The sequence below is a fragment of the Misgurnus anguillicaudatus genome, chromosome 23 (assembly GCF_027580225.2).
Source record: "Misgurnus anguillicaudatus chromosome 23, ASM2758022v2, whole genome shotgun sequence".
NCBI classification, from domain to species: domain Eukaryota; kingdom Metazoa; phylum Chordata; class Actinopteri; order Cypriniformes; family Cobitidae; genus Misgurnus; species Misgurnus anguillicaudatus.
Genome location: NC_073359.2, coordinates 10,275,504 through 10,297,989, shown reverse-complemented (window position 1 = coordinate 10,297,989; position 22,486 = coordinate 10,275,504). Strand labels below are relative to the sequence as shown.

The 22,486-nt window shown below is 37.9% G+C and overlaps 1 protein-coding gene across 2 annotated transcripts in view; it reads left to right on the top strand.

Annotated features, from left to right (window-relative positions):
- The window catches only part of anos1b (anosmin 1b), an 89,824-nt gene that overhangs the window by 6,461 nt on the left and 60,877 nt on the right, over window positions 1-22,486 (top strand). For both annotated transcript variants that reach the window (XM_055218222.2, XM_073861314.1), the window contains exon 2: window positions 12,348-12,395. In XM_055218222.2, coding sequence (XP_055074197.2) covers window positions 12,348-12,395 — 48 coding nt within the window. The remainder of the gene's footprint in view (window positions 1-12,347; window positions 12,396-22,486) is intronic.

Genomic DNA, 22,486 nt, shown 5'->3' with positions numbered 1-22,486 from the left:
AATAAAACTTAATTTTGAAGAAACTACGACAGAAAATGAACACATACTAGATTATTAATCAATGAAATGTTTTTAACAGATACCTCTAACGGGAATAGCTGTGTGATGAAGTGAAACTAAAGTGTTAATAAACACAAACTGAAGCAGATTTGTAGAACGTCTGGCGAACGCACATAATGCACATAAATAACGTGAGCAAGAGCGCTCAACAATTATATTGAATCAACAGGCACATGCAACCTAGCTAGCAGGTACAACAACAACAAAATCACCAGCTTACTTACTTTAAATTTGCAAGAACTATAGACTAATACAATAACAGGCTTAAATTAACCCAAAACATAAGTCCACTTACAGTTCTCACGGACACGTGTTTTATCAGCTGGCTATCCTCCACATGACGGACCATTTCAGCCGTGTGGCGCGCGTGCACGCTTGCAGTGTGAAGCGCGTCCGCTCTATTCTCCGAGATGCACTTGATGGCCTTTTGTGCAGCAAATTTTTTTCTTTTTTTGGACGACCTAGGCGGTAGGGTTTCCCAGCTTAGGCGGGCCGCACAAATTGCAAAGTGCTGCGGGAAACCCTGAGTGGCTGCATTTTGCAAAATCAGAAAAGTGTAATTATTGTGACAAACTATTATGTTGCAAGATGGGTGTCACCAGCAATATGGCAAAGCATCTGCGGCTGGTTCATTGCATCGAATTAAAAAATGCACCTTGTTTGATGCGTTGCACATCCTGAGTGCCAACTTTGCCGAGTGCTCTTTATTAATCGCCGCTGACAGTAGTCGGCACATGCTACTCGTGAGACTTCCTTCTTCCTTGCTTCGAAAGGAAGGCTCACACAGGAAAAAAACTGAGAAGTGTGACAGGTCGATCACAAAATTTATAGTGAAAGGGCTGCATGCTTTTTCTGTTGTTGAGTCACCATCATTCAGGCAGGTGATATGTTACGAGGGAAAATTATTTAAAAATCATTTTGAGGGAAGCCTAGCCATGTTTGTTTTTAAAATTTTGCAGCTCCTAAAAAGTTTTTATAAAGGCTTAAATTTTATTGAGTTTCACCTCTTTAGAACCACAACCAAGAATTGTTAGGAATCGGAATCGATAAGCGGAGTCGAATTCGGAATTGGAATCAATAAATTTGAAACGTTGCCCAAACCTAGTTGGGACTGCCCCATTTCAACAAAATCCAGCTTTAAACAAACACACTTTAAACGTTTTAAATGCACAACTCCGCTGCTACCCCAGATAAACAAACTATATCCATTGTTTCCATAAGCCTGGGTTCCATTTGCCTATGTTTAGTGCTAATAAGTCAGAATGCATGAAGTAGCTTTAGACCCCCCCACCCCGTTTAATGTTTTTTGGCAGTCATGTGTGGTGAACTGTACAGTAAGTGATGAACGACACTACTCGTGGTTGTTTTCAGACATGGTAACAGATGTATGCTTGTGCTACAATTCTGGGACCTGTGATACAAAACTCTGTAGCATCAAAAACTAAACATAGTATACCTAACTTCACAGTTATGGAGGCAAAATGCCATTCAGATGTGTAATCTGAGGTAACAGTTATTTTGCAATAAACATTCGGCACATTTCATTTTACCGTGGTATAAGTGCTTCTACAATAAAGTTTATGTACTGTATTCTGTCTAAACATAAAAAGTGTTTTTTGTGTTGAGAAAATCTCCCAACTGTCTCCTAAGAGAGGGAACTTTATTTCTTATCAACTCTTTCTGATGAGTACGGTAGTAAAACATTATCAACTAGTATTTAAAATAAAGTTGCCAATGAATGAACTTTACATGACATTCTACAGTGATCCTGGATGAATACATTTTTTCAGGGTACTGTATATAAGTACAGATGTAATTGTCTGTACTGATGATATGTTATATCATGATAAAGATAAAATTGCAGTTTGGATCATCAATGCATACCATCTTTTAAATGAAAAAGGCAGAGAGTTGAATTATAAGACCTATCAGATATGTCAGCACTTGTAGAAACTTGAGAAGAGACTCATTTCTCACTCATTTCACACACTTTGAATGACCGAGGCCCTGTCCTAAATGGCAATGACTTGTGGACTTCCTCAGAGTCCCTCAGAGTGAACTCCTCCCATCCATCGTCTGATTCGTCTGATTGATCTTTTGCAAGGACTTCTGGGTTGGTAAAGTGCGTGAAGTCGAAGCCCGCATCAAGGGAACAAAGGGGGCACTGATGAGCACACTTCGAATGTAAAAATGACCACAAGAGTCCACAAGAAGTGTGTCATTTTGGACAGGGCCTGAGTCAGACTCTCTTAACAAAGCTGGAATCTCCCTTTCATGGTTTACTGATGATTTATTGCAGAATAGTGCATAAGTAAACGCATATTTTAAATGCTTCTTCACTAATTATATTAGAACTTTTTATTGTTTTTTATTCCAAAGAGATGCGTGTGGGTGATTCTCGCGAAAGTAGACTTATGAGGTCAGTGTCATGAAACATTTTGATAAAAAAAGTAAATGCTATCAAAATAAGAAGCATACTGTTACAAACATCTCTTCGTGTACTATTTTGCACATGATTTCAAAGACATCATACAAACCAATTTTGTTGTTTTTTCCACATTTAAGGGGAAAATTTTCATTACCGCAACGTGTCCATGACTGGATTTGGGTTCTTTGACATGGAAATGTTTATAATTAAAAAATCTAAAAAATAAAAAGCTTCAGTGCATGTTATACTATAAACATTTACAGTAAAGAAACATGTGGTATAATGGTTATAGTAAGTTCAGACCTTAATCTTATATGTGCAAAAAAAATTGGCTTCAAGGACTTATTAAACATTCTGATGCTGAACACCTTCTAAATCTGGAATCTGTGAGAATCACCCGTTTGTATCCATTTTTGAATATCAAAAGGGAAGAAGCCGATCGGATAGAGTTTGGGAAATGGTGAATTCAGGAATGAGATTTGGTGACAAGAGCCACCATTTATTTGCGGAATGCATGTTCAGGATGAGATGTAAATGCTTGCAAGCGATGCATGATAAGATATGCAGAACCAGTGGTCGTTTTGTATGAAAATATTGACTTAATATGTGCAGCGACCGGTAACCAGTTGAGTTTAATGAAGAGAGGTGTTAAATGCTCTTTTGGGCTCCTGGAAAACAAGTCAAGCTGCTCCATTTTAAATCAGTTCGATTGCCTGTGCAGGAAGACCAGCAAGCGGAGCATTGCAGTCTAGAAAAGTCCAGTCTAGAAATAACAAGGACCAATGGTGTGTTCACACCAGAAGCCGAAGAGGTTAAGTCAATGCAAAGTCAATGCAAAGACGCGAATAGGCATCCTGCGGCGCGGTAAGCGCAAATGGCACGGCGCGGAAGGCTCTGGGCGTATGCCGCGAATTGAGTGTTGCCTCGGGAAATGCGAGAGTTAAAAAAACTGAACTTTGCCGTATATTCACCCCGCGTTAACCAATCAGGAGCTTGCTCTAGTAGTGACGTGATTACACATTCATAGAAAGAATGTGTTAAAACAACACATTAGTATTGATTTTGGGACAACACACTAAATGTGAAGCCTCTACCACGTCTGGTGTGAACGTACAGTAATGTTGTATACTAATTGCCCTATGAAATCCATTTTTTCATTAAAAAACTCGGTTTTATTTATTCTCAAGATTCCGTGTTTTTGTGCTGTCTTTTTCTGTCTGGTCATCAAAGACTACACCAATGTTTTTGTTTGTTTCTAGTTGGTTTTATGGTTATAGTGTCTAGTTGGATAGTGAAATTGTATAACACTGTAAGTGGGCCAAAAAGACAAGAGTTGGCGTTTGTCTTCAAGACAGGCTGAGATTTATGCCTCTCCGTTGGCATTGTCTGACTAGAAAGAAAATCTGGGTGTCGCTGACAGTAATAAGAAACTTCCACTTGCTTGTATGACGGGTGCCAATGATGTTTTTTTTTTTTTTTAAAGAAGTGGTCCTAGCACTGATCCTTAAGGAAGAGTACAGTTCTGTAAATTTGGTTTATCTATTGTGGATTACAAATGTTTATCATGATCTTTATTTACTATTGATTCATACATTTCTAGTACAGGTGGCACTAAAGAAAGCAACATGTAGTCTCCATCCAGTTGTTAAAACGTGTACCTGGCAGAGTAGTTATCATATATTTATATTTGTTCGCCATTCATAACAGACTAAAATAGCTAATTTGAGTTATTATGTGCATAGTGATGTGTATATGTACATGCTGAAAACCACAAGAACTTCTGGAAATCTGTTAAAATAAAAGGGGTGGTTAGTCACAGATACTATAAAAGTCTAGCAAAATGACTTTATTTAACCATTTTACTGTTTACAGGAAGAGGCCACACCACAGAAATCAGCTCTGATCTGTTTCTCTTTAACTTTTAAACAATACTGGAAGGGAACGCTGGGCAATTGTTGGGTAGCTTAAGGCAGTTCAGGGAAATATCGTCATGATAAAAAGCATTTATTGCAGTTTATGGCATGACAGGGAAAATATATAGGTATTTTCCGAAAGTCTAAACTGTAAGAAATGTGGCATAACTCTCTAGAGGTTTTGGTGGTAAGTGGTGGGACCATGAAAAAGAAAAACTGCTTAAACGGTCCAAGAATGACAGGAATTTATGAGAGGAAATTAAAATCCCAATGAGTGATACCTTCAATACATTAAATATTTTTTATGCTGTGGTCAGTTTTATTTGTTTTCTGTTGCAAATATCCTGTTGCAGGAACAATATACGTTTCATAAATAGCATACAAACAGTCCTATTACATTTTAAAAGCAGTTTAGGGCCCTACAAATCCCATGTTCTTTTTTCTTAAACTGATAGGTAATAATAAAACAATAAAGTTTTACCTGAAACTTATTTGTTTGTCCACAGTTTACAGAAGTAATAGTGCATGTGGCTCATGTTCAAACTTTTTTACTCAGAAAGTAAACATTTTTAACAAACATTGACATATGTATACATTGTTGTAGTCCTGAGGAATGAGATATTTCCACCTGATCTCACAAGAAATCATACATATTTTGAGTTGGCTAATTCGTATCAATTTATACGAAGTTAATCATGCAAAACCATAAGATTCTCATGAAAAAAAATCGTACGATTCTCATGAAAAAACAACATGAAAACCTAACCCCGCACCTAACCCCATCCGCACAGGGGTCAAGGCAAATTGTACCGAAACTTACGAATGTGGTCGTATGAAATGATACGAATTAGCCAACTCATAAAATATGTACGAATTCTTGTGAAATAGTGTTGGATATTTTAAGCTAACCTATGGGATTCACAGATATTATTCGCTATTAATCCCAACCGCACCTAACCCCAACTTCACAGGGTTCAAGGCAAATTGTACAGAAACTTACGCATGTGGTCGTATAAATTGATACGAATTAGCCAACTCGTAAAATATGTACGAATTCTTGTGAGATAGTGTTGGATATTTTAAGCTAACCTATGGGATTCAGAGATATTATTCGCTATTAATCCCAACCGCACCTAACCCCAACCTCACAGGGTTCAAGGCAAATTGTACAGAAACTTACGCATGTGGTCGTATAAATTGATACGAAATAGCCAACTCGTAAAATATGTACGAATTCTTGTGAGATAGTGTTGGATATTTTAAGCATAACCTATGGTATTCAGAGGAATTGTTCGCTATTTCCCTTGTCATATAAGGGCTTTTAGATGTTGTACCCAAGCTGTGGCAAGTTCAATTTAGACCTGCCAGTAGAAAAACAAAAACTCACAGTAATTTAGTTGAGAGGTTTTAAAGAAACCGGTTCAACCTCAATGTCAGGGGTCTCCATTCTTCCCAGACCTGCACAGGTGTCTAGGTCATGGAAAATGCTGCTTTCTTCTAAAATTGCTTAGCAGTCATCATATAGTTTTTCTATTATTCAGAAGAAATGGCTATAGGATGATCCCAAGGTAGATGAACCTTGGCTAATTATTTCTGAAGATCGTTTTTGAAGCTTAAAGTAGGCAGTGCCTGCCGTTGCCATTTGGCCGCGCATCACGCACATCACTCGCGGATATCCGAAAATGGGTAAAAAGGTGGGACGTGGGTGAAGATGAGGTGACTGGCTGCTGAAATTACGGCCGCGTAGCTCGACTCTAGTGACAGCAGTGGCTGTTCAACCGTCACTCAAGTGGCCACGCCCTTAATTATGCAGAACTTTGAGGCTTAATATCATTTAAACGGATGAGGTACAAAAAAATTCACCTCCCTTATGCCGAGTTCAGACTGCACGATTTTAGCCCTGATTTTGACTCGCCGACAGGTTTTGAGAAATCGCCGACAGGTTTTGAGAAATCGCCGACAAATGCCCGAAATCACAGGCAAATCGATGCTCGTGCACGCGAGTGACAATCACACAGTGTGAATTATAAAAGACGCGTTCTGAGAGGATCGCCGACGAGTCGCCGACACCCGTGAGATATTTGGCATGCTAAATATCTGGACCGGTCGGCGATTTAAAATCATGCCGTGTGAAATGTGTTTTGACTGACAATAACATCGGCGATGACCTACATCCAATGAGAGAGCAACATACAGGACAGCTTGAAGTTCGGGGAGGAGTCTCTCAAAACATTTCCTCCTTCATAATTTGTATTTCTTCTTCTTTCTGCTGCAAATGAGCGCACATGCAATTTGTATGGTAAACTTCTTGCGGGTGACCATTTTTAATAATAATCCCAGTCTCACGTGAGAACTCCGGTCTTGCACGCGTGAGCTCGCGTTGTTTCCTTCGCGTCACTTCTCGCGTGCGTTTGGTTGTGAGACGTAGTTTGCGGACCGGGAAAAAGTTATCGGCGATTCTTCTTACGGTAAAGTCATGCAGTATGAAAACCCCTGTCACCAATCCATCATGCAGTCTGAAACAGCAGCGACTGAACCCTTCCCCAGATAATCACGCAGTGTGAAACGACAGATGACTCGACTAGTTTGAAAATCATACAGTCTGAACTCGGCATTACAGTTGTCATGAAGGACAAAATTAGCTATACAGACCAAAAACAATTTTTGTATCAGGCTGTAAACATATTATTTTCTACTGTAAAGTTGGCCATTTTAACATGAACGTCTATGGGAATTGGCTCCCTTTTGGAGCCTGCCTCTAGCGGCCAGTCGACGAATTGCAGTTTAAATCACTTCCGTATTGGCTTCATCGGAGAGATTGGAAGGTTGCCCCTCGCTAAAAACCCAGACACTGCCCATAACCTGTAGATTATTGCCACGTTACATCTAGTATGGTGGGCAAAGCTTTGCGGCTCACAGGGGTCCATAGCAGCAAAACAGAGTGTTAACACTCGCACAGCCCCCCTCAGGGAGCTTGGTGGTCGAAGCAACAACCACAGGCCACACCAAAAGCAGATGAGACCAATCGAAGGACTGTCATTATTGCTCATAAGGCCGTCACCAAGAAGCCCTGATTATCACGCAGGGTTTTGGAGGGTGCCGCTCTTTGGGATCAAGAATAATCTGCTCTCCCAATGTTCCCCTTTAAAAGGTACCATCTCGGTTACATATGTAACCATGGTTCCCTGAGAAAAGCATGAAGACGCTGTATCTCTTTGCCATAACTCAATGTGCATGTAGCGCTTGCTTCACGTTTCAAAGCTGGCATGCTTTGCTTACACATCCCTTTTATACCTTCTGGTTTCACTGCCACTCGTGACATCATCACTCTGTGCTTTTATAAGGACTTGGAATAGTTGTACAAAGATTTCACATGAGCGCACGCTGCTGGCGTGTTCCCAATGTGTCATTTCATGACGCAGCATCTTGTTCCATTCCTCATTGTTACATACGTAAACGAGACGTTTCCCATCTTATTAAATAAAATAATTTGAAAAGGATAGTTCACACAAAAATAAAAATAATGTCGTTCCAAACTTGTAAGACCTCCGTTCATCTTCGGAACACAGTTTAAGATGTATTATATTTAGTCAGAGAGCTTGTTGACCCTTCATTGAAAATCTATGTACGGTATACTATCCATGTCAAGGAAGGTAATAAAAACATCATCAAAGTAGTCTGTGACATCAGTGGGTCAGTTAGAATGTGTTGAAGCATCGAAAATACATTTTGGTGCGAGACTAAAGTCACATGACTGCAGTGACGTGGCTGACATGTTTGCAAAGTTTTTTTTCCAAACTTACAGCGTGCGTCTCCCTCAGACTGTAAACGAAGCCCGCGAGCACAAAAAAAAATCAGCGGGGCGCACCAGATATCACGTCAGCCGCGTCGTACGTAATCCGCGTCACTGCAGTCACGTGACTTTAGTCTCGCGCATGCACTTCACAACAGATACCGAAGATAAGACAATGCTGAATAAGTCGTATTTTTTGTTATTTTTGGACCAAAATGCATTTTCGATGCTTCAACACATTATAACTGACCCACTGATGTCACATTGACTACTTTGATGACGTTTTTAGTACCTTTCTGGACATGGACAGCATACCGTACATAGATTTTCAATGGAGGGTCAACACAATCTCGGACTAAATATAAAACATCTTAAACTGTGTTTCCGAAGATGAACGGAGGTCTTACGAGTTTGGAACGACATGGTGGTGAGTCATTAATGACCCCACTTTCATTTTTGGGCGAACTATCCCTTTAACACCACCATTATAACTGTATGCTGTACTGTATGTTCCTGTAGCTTAATTAGTAAAGCATTGTGTTAGCAGCAAATTTTTGTGTTCAAACCCCAGGGAACAAATATCAAGATAATATCAGATTATAGATAATACCGATTTACCAGAAAGGTTCTGTTCACACATCACCCAACTGCAATTTACCAGTAAATTATCAGTAAAGACTATGATAAAGCCCCGATAGTACTGACTTTGACTTGACTATGTTTAAAATCACTTGACCAATGAAACGTCTGTGGTAGCTATGTTAGTTTCGGCTGGACTTCAGAAGAAATGCAACAAGGCATACCCTTGAACTGAAGTTTAACTCTGTTAAATAGTTACTTCTTAATGGTCCAAGCAAACATGTGAGAGTTTCTGAACCACACTAATGATTATTTGTGATTATTTAATATATATTACTGTTTTCACACAGTGATGTACGGTATAGGTTGCCTAGTCTACACTGAGATGCTTTATTTATTTTAGTAGATAAATGAAAGGATTAAGATGATTTCCATTGTCTAAAGCTTTCATTATGGGATAACAAAAGCTCTTTTCTCGACTAAGATGACAAGGCTTCAAAAGCCTTTTTTTACTTGTGTTTGTTTGTCTTTGAAGAAAAACAGTGAGAGTTTTAATTTCCTCATTAAAGTTTGTCACATAAACCTGTAAGTGTTTTGGTTTAGTTTAAGGGTGTGGAGTAAAAGCATTTGTCTGGGAACCTCATCAAGAAGGATTTAGGTTTGATGTGATCTCCTGAGATGATGTTACGCTCCAGCATTCCTTTGGAGACTTGATGACACACAATGAGCTCTCTATGTCCCTGAGGTCCTAATTGAAACTTTACAAAAGCCTGGTCAGACCTCTTAGTGTGGCATTCGTCTGTTGAGCACTTAAAACAATTTTGTCATGAGTTTACAAGAGTAATATTGTTTTGTATTTGTGATGTCTAATGTCAGTTAATAAAAAATATGACAGATGTCTAAACACAGACACTCATCACCATCACTCATTAGCCACATTAAGTGCTCATAGCCACATAGGCTGTGGTTACGGTGTGTTTACGTCTTTATACATGATTCATTCTCGCCCACGTCGCCCCAGACTGGAAAAATGTTGACTTTAAATGCCACTGACGGCATCATGACAAATATACAGTACGTAACTAGTAATTTTAACAGACACTTAACACACATGAACTCTTATATGATGCATATGGATCTTTATTTTATTTCCGGATGATTTGGAATGAATGTAGAAATGTTAAAGATAATTAGGAGTGATGACCACAATTGTGCAGGTGTTTAAAGGAATAGTCAATTTTCTTAAAAGAAAAATCCAGATAATTTACTCACCACCATGTCATCCAAAATGTTGATGTCTTTCTTTGTTCAGTCGAGAAGAAATTATTTTTTTGAGGAAAACATTGCAGGATTTTTCTCATTTTAATGGACTTTAATAGAGCCCAACATTTAATACTTAACTCAACACTTAACAGTTTTTTTCAACGGAGTTTCAAAGGACTATCAACGATCCCAAACAAGGCATAAGGGTCTTGTCTAGCAAAGCGATTGTCATTTTTGACAAGAAAAATAAAAAATATGCACTTTTAAACCACAACTTCTCGTCCAGATCCGGTCGTGATGCGCCAGCACGACCCCACGCAATACATCATGACGTCAAGAGGTCACAGAGGACGAACGCGAAACTCCGCCTCTGTGTTTACAAGTGTGTTGAAAGAGGACCGTTCCTACATTGTTGTATGTCAACTGATACTAATTAATGTCTTTGTGTCAGTTTATTATTTACAATGGTTCGCAAATGTGCGTTTTATATATGTAACACGTGATCTCCCTACGTCACTACGCATTTACGTTAGGTCACGCTGGACCGGACGAAAAGTTGTGGTTTAAAAGAGCATTTTTTTCTTGTCAAAAATGACAATCGTTTCGCTAGATGGGACCCTTGTGCCTCGTTTGGGATCGTTTAGAGTCCTTTGAAAAGAACTGTTAAGTGTTAAGTATTAATTGTTGGTGTCTATTGAAGTCCATTAAAATGAGAAAAATCCTGCAATGTTTTCCTCAAAAAACATAATTTCTTCTCGACTGAACAAAGAAAGACATCAACATTTTGGATGACATGGTGGTAAGTTAATTATCTGGATTTTTCTTTTAAGAAAATGGAATATTCCTTTAAGAGCAAGTTTGATGATAATTAATAATTTAGATTGGTCGCCAGGTGATGTCCAATATAAAATATGTGTCCTAAAGCAAAATTAGTTTATAATTCATTCATTTCAGTAGTAGTTGCAAGGGTTTTTGAAAGTGATTCTTCGTCATGACCAAAAATTGAGAAAGTCTTGACCTTTTGTTTTGAGGGATTTTGTCCTAAGCATCTCCTGAGAATTTTATTAAGACAGATCCAAATTACCGGTATTTCATAAGTTCCAACTTCCAATTAACACTTAATATTAAACAGGTTTTTATTCAAATGTGTCAACAGACTCCTCCTCCTTTAACTACTGACCTCAGTACTGCAAGTCATCTTGACTGGTACTACTTTCATGTTGAATGCATTACTCCACTGTCTATTTTATCTCAATATTAACATAACATTTTAACAGCCACTAAAATATTTCATACCAATAGGTACGTTTACATGCAACCAAATAATCCGTTTGTAATCGTATTGATGGCTCAATCCTATTGAAAAGCCTTCATGTAAACACCTTAATCAATACGACTGAGGAACGATCAGATGCAAATTTGGATCGTATTGAAGGGGGTGGTGTACTCCGATCTGTGATCCGATCCGCAGGAGAAAAGTACGCATGTAAACGCATGAATTGTAGTATTTTCTCAGTCGGATGCAAAAATACCTAACATTTGTGCTCAAGTTCACGTCTTATATTAAACTCTTATATCACATGATTCTCGTCACAGAAACAATAGCAAGGAAGTGGCATCGCACATTATTATTGCGTTTATGTGTACTATTAAAACATTAGGTTACTTAAAGCAATAAAATAGCGTTGTGACTTTTGAAAAGGGTGTTTTCATCAGCTATATCTGAAAACATCTTAAGAACAACTTTCTCCAACTCCGCTTTGACTTTAATCCAGAGATAAAGCCTGAACTCGACGAGAGATGCTGTCCGCAGCGAGGCGTTGCCAAGTCCTCTGCTTTTTTTAGTTTAGATTTGAGCTACTGTTTAACTGTTTCCACCAGTTGTTTATTTTCTGCGGGCTGAAGATTAAAGTATTTCGTTCATTAGTTATTGGTATTTGGGCTGTGAATAGTCATTGGGATGCTTTTGAGCTAGTTTTGAATGTCCATTTGGGATGGTTCTGATACGCGAATCTGGCAACCCTGGCTGTGCGCTTGCGCATACGTTCGGTTCGGATTCTATTTAATGTACATGTAAGCGAACATTTTAATCGGATTGCAATGTTTAGGGTGCATGTAAACTGTATCGTCGTAACCTTCAATCGTATTAAATTCTGTCGAATTGACAAAATTTTGTGCATGTAAACATAGCCAGTGTTTTGTCTTAAACAAAAATAAAGTCCCTTCAGAGTGGTACCTTGGTGTTCAGGGTAATTCATTTAATTTTTGAATGTATTTAATGTTTTATTTGTATGTTTTTTATTTCCTTCAGAATGACCGTGTGTTGGGCTGGTGTGACATCCACAGAAGATGTTCACAGGTAAGACCTTCTTGCATATGTCATATTTACTTTACATAGCAAAGTGCACCCATACTGTCTCTACTGTTACTAAATACATTTCACCCGAATGTCCTTTTTCCTTTCATAAAACATTTACCCTTTACAAACCACATGTCTACAATAAACCTCACTCGTGGCACCTCTAAATCCAACATAAACAACTAAGTGTTGCTTTTGTAACTGAGTTCTGTCTGCTGCCTTGTAAATTTTGTCTGCCGCCTTGTAAATGCTAAATAATACCAAAATATTATATTTTTGTACTTTTCTGTATACAGCGGACCCTTACATTTAAGTCACTAACATGTAGCATTCTGAAAATAAGCTCATTTTCCAGCTCCCCTAGAGTTAAACATTTGATTTTTACCGTTTTGGAATCCATTCAGCCGATCTCCGGGTCTGGCAGTACCACTTTTAGCATAGCTTAGCAGAATCTGATTTGAACATTAGCATCACGCTAAAAAATAACCAAAGAGTTTTAATATTTTTCCTATTTAAAACTTGACTCTTCTGTATTTAAATCGTGTACTAAGACTGACAGAAAATTAAAAGTTGTGATTTTCTAGGCAGATATGGCTAGGACTATACTCTCATTCTGGCGTAATAATCAACGACTTTGCTGCTGTAACGTGGCTGCAGCAGGCGCAATGATATTACGCAGCAGCCGAAAATAGTCCCCTTGGTAACTTTCAATAGCAGGGGACTATTTTCGGGCACTGCGTAATATCAAAAGTGGAGTGTCCCTTTAAGACCCAACAATTAGCACAATGTATGAAGGTAGTACTGAAGCTAGAAAATAAGGGAACAGCACAAGTTAAAGTTAAATGAGTTAAGAGTTTAAATAAGTTCAATATTTGACAAGTATACCTACAGTAAAATCTATAGCTGTGTCGGAAACCGCTCCCTATCCATTAAATAGTGCACTGTATCGGGTGTCGGGCATTTTGTAGTGGTGTCCGAAACCTAAGTGAACAAGTCCATTCCCTACATCCGTTCACTACTTTTTACCCACAGTGCACCTTGATTCTGAGGGTACATTCGTGTACACTCGCTCACTTATATTTCCCATGATGCAACGGGAGACGAATGCATAAGTGGAATCAGCTAAAGGATACTGACAGTAAACACCAAAGATTTACGTTTATACAAAAAATTTTAATTCTTGTTGCCAGTTATATTTCAAAAATAAACAAATTCAAAATAATTGTGATATATTTTACTTAAAAAATGTAATACACATTTTTATTAATTAATAAATAAACAACAGTAAATAAATATGATAAGCCGTTGTTTTGTTCTCTTTATTATTAACTATTACAATAAATATGACAAATGATGTGACAAACAATAAGAAAGTAAACTTTACCGTTTCACAGTACAATCAATAAAGCCTCACAGGTGTAAGGGTTTATGACGAATCTCTGCGACAGCTCTCCAACGCATGGTATTTACGTCAGTGTCCGAAATCGCTCACTCATTTTCGTTTCCTTCTTCCCCATATAGTGGACTCAATTGTCATTTGCTAAATAGGGAATAGTGAATGAGTGAACGAGGGAGCGGTTTCAGACACAGCTTATATATTCTATATATATATATATATATATATATATATATATATATATATATATATATATATATATATATATATATATATATATATATATATATATATATATATATATATATATATAATACATATTCTGTGAATGCAGCAACATCAGTGCACATTATTTCAACGAAAAAGGCTTGTCTGTGCCGAATTTTTTTTTCTAATTTGTTCTAATTTGGCTATAAAATTGAGGGTAATGGTGAGTAAATAAATGTACAAAAGCTCCATCCACTAGAGACTACAAGGTGTGTCTCAAGAAGTCCTGTATTTAGAGATCACATAAAGACGTAACAGTTCAGTTTAAAACAAACCTTGTCTTGTGACTTTTCTACCTTATTTTACAATTATTTTATTTGCTTATTGAAGCATGATGTCATTAAAACCCCACATGCTCCAAACACTCCAGATTTTGGCTTCTTCAAGCTCTCAAACATGGGTTTATATCACCATGAACTGAGATTGAGTTTGCAGAATGAAGTGATATGCAACTGAAATTATCCTCTGATAAGCCAGTAAACGTGGTTCACTCATTAATAGTAATTGCATAAGCCCAGACATCTCTTGCTGACGTCCGCCCCTTACCAACCTCTGCTCACCCTGAGGGCCTGAGTAAAACCTTTAAATGAAAAAGAGCCAAGATTTTCCCTTGAAAGCCATATTTCTCACACCAGCCGCTTGGGCGCCCTAATTGCTTTCAGATGGGAGTAATCGACTGCCAGCCCTTCCAATAACAGGTAAAGTAAATGTTGTGTTTCTTATAAAAATAACGGGAGCCATTTCACATCCTCCTGGGCTGAGCTGTGCTCTTGAAATTAGCTACTGTTTATTCGTTTAGAACCCAGGCCAGGATGAAGCTTTTTTCGTTTTTTCTTGTTTTGGTTTTAATGTTTGTCTCCGTTTATCTATTTTGAGCACTGGATCAATATGTTAATATAAATGCGTCACAAATCCACACTTAAATCCACACTAAATCTAAAACACGTTTGAAATAAGTGAGGTTTGAGCTCAGTTCCATTTTTTATGTTGTACCCCAATGCCTACTCCTTGCCCCTTGAAACAGAGTGAAAAGGGGAATGGTTAAACATAAGAAATGGGACATCACTACTACCCCATCATATGACCTTATACATCCTACGTCAAAGTAGATGCAATTTTTATCACAAACTTAACAGATGGCGCCTCATATAAGTTTAGTTACAGCCTAAAAAGTGATCCGGGAAGCCTAAAAGCAGCACACCACACACCCCTCTGTTAGCGATTCAGATCCTCTCCGTCTTTTCACATTCCGGTTTAAAAAGTAGTTTTTCTCGCTGGGCCACCTCCGAAACGGGAGCAGACCGGGGGAACCAGGACGCGATCAGACGGGGGAACAGGGACGCGTTTAGTCAGAGGGATCTCGGACACGATTGCGCTCCGGAGGTTTGTCTATGTTGCTTTTTTGTTTTTGCTTAATCATTCAAAAAACATTTGAGTTTGATTATATTTTTACACAAGCAACACACACATCTCTGCTACAAATGAAAATTTGAAGTTTGTTTCTAGTAGTTACCATTCTTGGACAATTACACCAAAAACGTGACAGAAGTGCAAACGTTAAAACTTTCCCCAATAGGTGGGGTTAATTGTAACAAGCAGGGGGTTAGTTGTAACAATTGCTAAAAATTAAGTTTGCAGGCAAATATTTCAATACTGTTTTGTCTATATACTTGAAGTGGATATTGTTTATATATCTGTCTATAATAGACAGGTATCCACTGTATTCATTCATCCAGCCCTTTTCTAACAATAGTTCAATTATAAATGGATACAAATATGTGAGAAAAAGCAGCACATTTATGACAAAACATTTTTTTAAATATGTGACCCAGTCTGTAATAACCATACTACAGTTTCAAAATCAAATTCTGAGATAATGAGCATCAAATTCTGATTTTAGCCATTCATTTCATAATGATTTCATTCTTTGACATGACCTTATTCAATCAATATTAAAGATATGAACAAGTCACAATGTTTGATAAGACATGCACATTTATTTTGTTGGGAGGCAGCAATTATTTGTGTGTAGCCTATTTAAAACAACGGCAAGAATTACGCTAAGGTTAGCGGTTTTCGTATCGTAATTGCTGAGGGGTTAGTTGTAACACAGCGTTACAATTAACCCCGCTGGGTCAAAATATTTTCAAGGCCACCAAAAAATTTACTTACATGCCACCAAAATACTCGTTCATCAATAACTCTCTGGACAACCATTATACATTTCCAATAATTTGTGGGAGATCGTCTTTTGGTGGTGTGAAAAAAAACACTGGAAAAACAAAACGTTCACCCTTGTGCAACAATGTAAACAGTCCGTGTTACAACTAACCCGCGTTAGTTTTTGCCCCGTGCACCCCTACTATTGTGCAATTAGTAACGTGGGATATGTTGGTAAACTTTTGCGTTTTTTTTTGTTGCAATCATTTCTTTTAAAGGTGCAGTGTGTAAATTTTAGCGGCATCTAGTGGTGAGGTTGTGAATTGCAGCCGACGGCTCAGTCCACTGCTCACCTCTTGCTTTTGAAACACACAGAGAAGCTACGGTAGCCGTCACCGGACAAACATGTCATCGTTGAAGACAACTTAGTAAAAAAGTTTGTCCGTTAAGGGCTTCTGTAGAAACATGGCTGAACAAAATGGCGGCTTCCATGTAAGGGGACCCTCTGTGTATGTAGATAAAACTTCTCATGCTAAGGCAATAAACGCATAACGGTTCATTATGCAAGGTCTTTGTGTACACCCCTGATAATTTAGTTTTGTATATTATTTTGCATTTCTGTCAAGAGATCCTTCTAAAAATTACACACTGCACCTTTAATTACATGACTGTCAATATGATCACAAGATTGAATGTAACATAAAACAAAAAATTACTTGTCATTAAAAACTTAATTAATGTGAAAAAAACTAGAATTATACTCACATGAGCAAGTGTGGTCCTGAAAAATCTTTGTTTAAAGGGCTATTTGGCCCTTTCTATACCCCTCCAATTAAAAGAGCATTGGGACATCTCTAGCCCTTCACGTGAACGCGCTGAACTGAGTGTAGGGGAAAAGTGTAGGGGTAAAACTGAAAAATGGGCCTTAGTGTCGAGATCTCGATCTGGTTCTTGTCCGGTTTTATCTGCCAGGTCTGACCCTGGAGAATCAAGAAAGCTGTCAGATGTTTAACTGTGGCATTTCTGCTGTACAGAGTTACACATGCAGCCTACAATGCCTTGGGAGTGGGATTAACCCCTTAAGCCACTCTCTCTTTTCTAACATTAAGAGACTGGACAGCTGGGAGCCTAGACACACCCAGTGTCCCTCTGGAGTTGACCCCGGCTGGGCTAGGGCACGAGCTTCAGTCCCTGTTCATCTAGAGCAGGGGTCTCAAACTCAAACTGGCTTGGGGCCATTTCTGAGACTGACATTTCATCAGAGGGCCGCAGAGCTATTTTAACGTTCAAAAAAGTACAATATTTCTTTAAAATATTTTTTTATGTATAATAATACTTGAAAATATATAAACAGTGTTTTTTATTTTTTAATATACATTATTTTATAAAAGTAAGTAATTTTTTTAACCTTATTAGGCTTTGAATTATTAACTAAGGCCTATTAAAACTAACAAATTTAATTCCTATACATTTATAAACTATTATAAAAAATGTACCAACAGTAAGTGTTTCTGTTTTTATTTGTTTTTGACTGTTTTCAGTCATAGTATTGACTTTATTATGTTCCTTTTTGTTATTCCACCGTTTTAATGAATTTGCTATTATATTTAGAAAAATATTAATAAGTGAAAGTGATCCTAAAACATTTGGATGGGTAGTCAATGTTACATAAGCTTGGACAGTAAAAATAAATAATACTGCTCTATGTATAAGCAAGCAAGATAATAATGTATTATACTTCATATATATTTCATATAGAAGTACTTGTATCCTCTGTAATTTCTCCTCATCTTTCCTCTTTTCCTAACCTGGGCACTTTGATGGGTCATTTTCTCATCCGTAGTTTAATATTAAACTGTTGCACTACATCTCACTGCGGTTTCTCCATTAGAAGCTGTGACTTGATGTGAACTACGGTAATAACCCCACAGCAGCTCTTCTCTGAGTAACAGAGTATCCACCCGGAAGTAACAAATCTTCTCTGGACAAACACTACAAAGTCGCGATCAGATGAACTGATCGCATTGTGACAATGATATGATTGACGCGAGAGGAATTAAAATCCGATCACGCATTCCGTTACCCTCGCCATCACGGAGCGCGCGCTCGTGGCTGCGTAGCAACGAATGACGCGACCCCACGCTGCGCAACCTCCGCTCCCAAGCAAGCACTTTGAAAAGTAAACAAACTTTAAGAAACGCCTCGACTCGTTTTAACTCGCGTTGTTAGACGCGACATGTGACCGGACCCTTAAACGTTTAAATAAAAAACGAATTTAAATAAAAATCTTTCTGCGGGCCAGATTACGTTATATTGTTGAAGGGTGACGCGGGCCGCAGAGAGGGGGAGGGCGGGCCACAAATGGCCCGCGGGCCGGGAGTTTGAGACCACTGATCTAGAGGATGGCTCGTGGGCTTGCCTGTGAGTCGAGTCATTGGTGGTTGTATATGATTATCATTCTCTGTGTGACCAGCTTTCTTCTCTTGCTAAGAGCTTTAGTTTTTGAACAGTGCTGTAGCCATGAAGGTTCCAGTGGACACTACTGACTGAGCTGTTTTTTTATTTCAGAATAACTTTCATTTTATTATTCAACAGACACTTTTATTCACAGTAATACCATTTGAAATATTGCTAGGAATTTATCTTACAAGAGTCAAGATTCAAAAGTAAAGTAGAGCAGAAATAAAAATGCCAACGTAGAGAAAGTTTCTTAATACATAGTGGTTTACCATTAGTGAGTATAAAAAGGAGATATAAAAGTGGTTGTTACTTTAAACACTCCCTGGACTTTTTGCAGAAGAATTTATTTTTTGGCGGTTTGTATTTTTGGCATTGTAAATAATAACAATAAAGATAACAATAAGGAATAAAAATGTAGGAATATTAAGTGTTTCCTGAGTGTATCGGAAAGCAGTAAAGTTATATTTAGCTTTTCATGCTGATAAATAGTGGTGTGATGGATCGCAGTTGGTACGGATCATGACCCACGGCTCAGCTCGCATGCAATTCACGGATTAACACGCAAATTTAAATGGGGAAAGTTTATCATTTGCACATGTTTCAAAGGCTTGAAAATAGTAACATTCAAGTGAACATTCAAAGGCACTAAAGTGAGCAGCTTTCTATATGCACAGATGCACGTGCGGTTGAATGTATCCAGTCCAGCTCCAGTCAGACATGATCATCCCTATGCCCTTCAAAGATCAGAACTCATAATGTGTAGACTATAGAGCAGTCCTTCCAGAAAAACGCAGAGTTTTTTTGTGATTGTTGCGGGCAAAAATCCTCGATTTTGTGGCACGTTTTCTTAAAAAAATGCGATGGAATATGCGGGATATTTATGCAATTTATGCGATGGAATTGCGGGAATTTGCGAAAATTGCGGAACTTGCAAAAACTGCAAAAACTTGCAAAGGCTGCAATGATGTTCACGTCACATAATCACGTCACTTCATAATGTTCCCATGGCAATAGAGGACACCGCTGCGCTTTTGGGAAGTAAATGCAACATTTTTCAACTTTCTGCCAATATATATGTGACTTTTTGCTACGAAAATGCGGAGATTATGAAATCAAGCAAGCCCCGCATATTTTGTGCGCGAAAATATGTAATTAATGGGGCGAAAGTGTGTCGTATTTGGAAAAAATGCAGCCCCGCCTAAATATGCGGACTTTGGCTGATTATGCAATATATCGCGCGATCGCACAATCGCGTTTTTCTGGAGGGACTGATAGAGAGAGTATAGATACTATAAATGTCTATTACTATAAAAGTTGATTAAAATACATTTGGTGAATAGAGCAATGAAAAACAACGTAACGTTTTTATGTTGAGCGACTGTTTATGCGGCGCTGTTTGTAGTTGGCCCTCCGTCTGTGTGTGCGGTCACGTTTAAGTGCACTCCTAAGTGTATACACGGAGAGATGCGTTTCAAAAAGCGAACCTAACATTTTTTGTGCTTGACAGGGCACATAAAAACTAAATGAACTATACAGTATTCTTTTTCAAATAAAAACATTTGTTTATGTTTTAAGTTTATGTATAGATTCTGTGCTTAACTTAAAGGGCTCTATCTTACACCCGGCGCAATGCAGCAATGCGCGACGCAAGTGTCTTTTGCTAGTTTCCACCCTGCTCAATTATAATTTTCACGTTTAGCGCCACGTTGTTTAAATAGCAAATGCATTTGCGCCCCCTTTTGCGCCCAAAAGGGGGTCTGAAAACGAGGTGTGTTCAGGTGCATTGTTTGCGCATTGCTATTTTGAGGCAACTAAAATAGACTACGCCATTGACCAACAAAAACCTAGTCTAAAGTCAATGGCGCAATATGTTTTTTGTTATTTAAAGAGTGCATTAGTAATATGCGCCTATAAACGGGCTGAAACGGGAGGACAACGCTTTTAAATATGAAAGATTGAAGGATTGAATGTAAAAGATTATTATTGAGTCTCTTGGACATAAATGAGGACCAATTATGAGATGTTAGAAGGCGAAGAGCTGCTTCACCTGTAGCTTGGTAAGTAAATAAATGCTTTGCTTTAAACAAATGCATGTGTTTTTAAAAAAAAAAATTAAATACTACCTCACGGATTAATTGTATATGATGACTCTGTATCTGTGGATATGGTGAGATGAGAAACATTTTTAAGTAATGCTTAAAAAAACTCTTTGCTTAAAAAAACGCTGTCCAAGTGCTGAAACGTGCAGAGAGCCGTTTGTAAATTCTTTATCTCCTGTTTGTTACAAATAAAGTATTTTTAGAGTACAAACCTTTTCTAACATACTTGTAAATTATTTTTTGATGATATTGGATAGCCATACATTTAAACAATTTTAAATTTCTGTACATAATGCTAATTTTAGACCTTACCTAATGTTCAACTTTGTTCTTTTTTTATAAATGTTTGTAATTTCTTTATTTGATTTTTCCCACCCCTTTTTTGCTGATCTGAAAAATGATCCCATCCGTTTCTCAAAAAAAGCATAATGTGATCCGAACCGTGAGTTTTGTGATCTGTCACACCCCTACTGATAAACTGTCTAGTGGTGTTGGATAATATAATACTGGTTTATGGGTGTAGACAAAGACAGTTCAACAGGCACAAGTTAAGAAAGGATAACACACTGCATCTGTGTTAAGGATAACACACTGCATCTGTGATAACACACAAAGTGCTGAACAGGGATAATACAATAAAAGCACACATAAACATATGTAGATATAAACACATAAAAAAGCTAGAGAAAATAAATAAATATGCCCGCCATCTCCCCCTATTTATAGAAAACCAAAACATTTGTTATTTTTGACGAGGTATTTGTTCCAGAGTTCATTTTAGCCACTAGTCAGACCATTAAACAAACAGAAACCGAAAGTAAAGTTCCGACCAGACGCTAGCCGCGACAACGCACGTGCGTCCGATGAAACCGTCTATAGCCATGTTACTCATCATTATTACAATATGCTAACTGGATAACACTGGAGGTTGTGTGATTCTTATAACTTTCTGAAAGTTTGATCAATTGTGCATAACGGCATGTGCAACAAATGCATATAGGATGTCAGATTCATAGATTTGCATCATTTTATGCAAATTAAAACGCTCTTTTTAAAATATATTGGGTTAACTTCTGGCACAGCTTCAAAGCTAAAATGTATCAAATCCCATCAGAGGTCCAGCATGTCACTAAAACACAACAGTGGCTTTGCTGTCATCAGTATTAAAGGGGACATTTCACAAGACTTTAAGATAAATAAATCAAATAAATTTCAAATAAATCTTTGGTGTCCCCAGAGTACAGATAATTTTTATAACATGTTAAAATTGCCACTTTGTAGGTGTGAGCAAAAATGTGCCATTTTGGGGTATGTCCCTTTAAATGCAAATGAGCTGATCTCTGCACTAAATGGTAGTGCTGTGGTTGGATAGTGCAGATTAAAGGGCGGTATTATCCCCTTTGACATCACAGGGGAGCCAAATTTCAATTACTTATTTTTTCACATGCTTGCAGAGATTGGTTTACCAAAACTAAGTTACTGGGTTGTTTTCTGATTTTCTAAGTTGATAGAAGCACTGGGGACCCAATTATAGCATTAAAACATGGAAAAGTCAGATTTCATGATATGTCCCCTTTAAACATGTTACCTCTTGCCCCCCCCCAACAGAGCCCCCACATAAAAAATCTCAATTTAACCCCTGGCTTATATACATCTGTCTTTACTACTGTGTATTTGCTGTAAGGTGATTTAAAATACTGATAAATTAT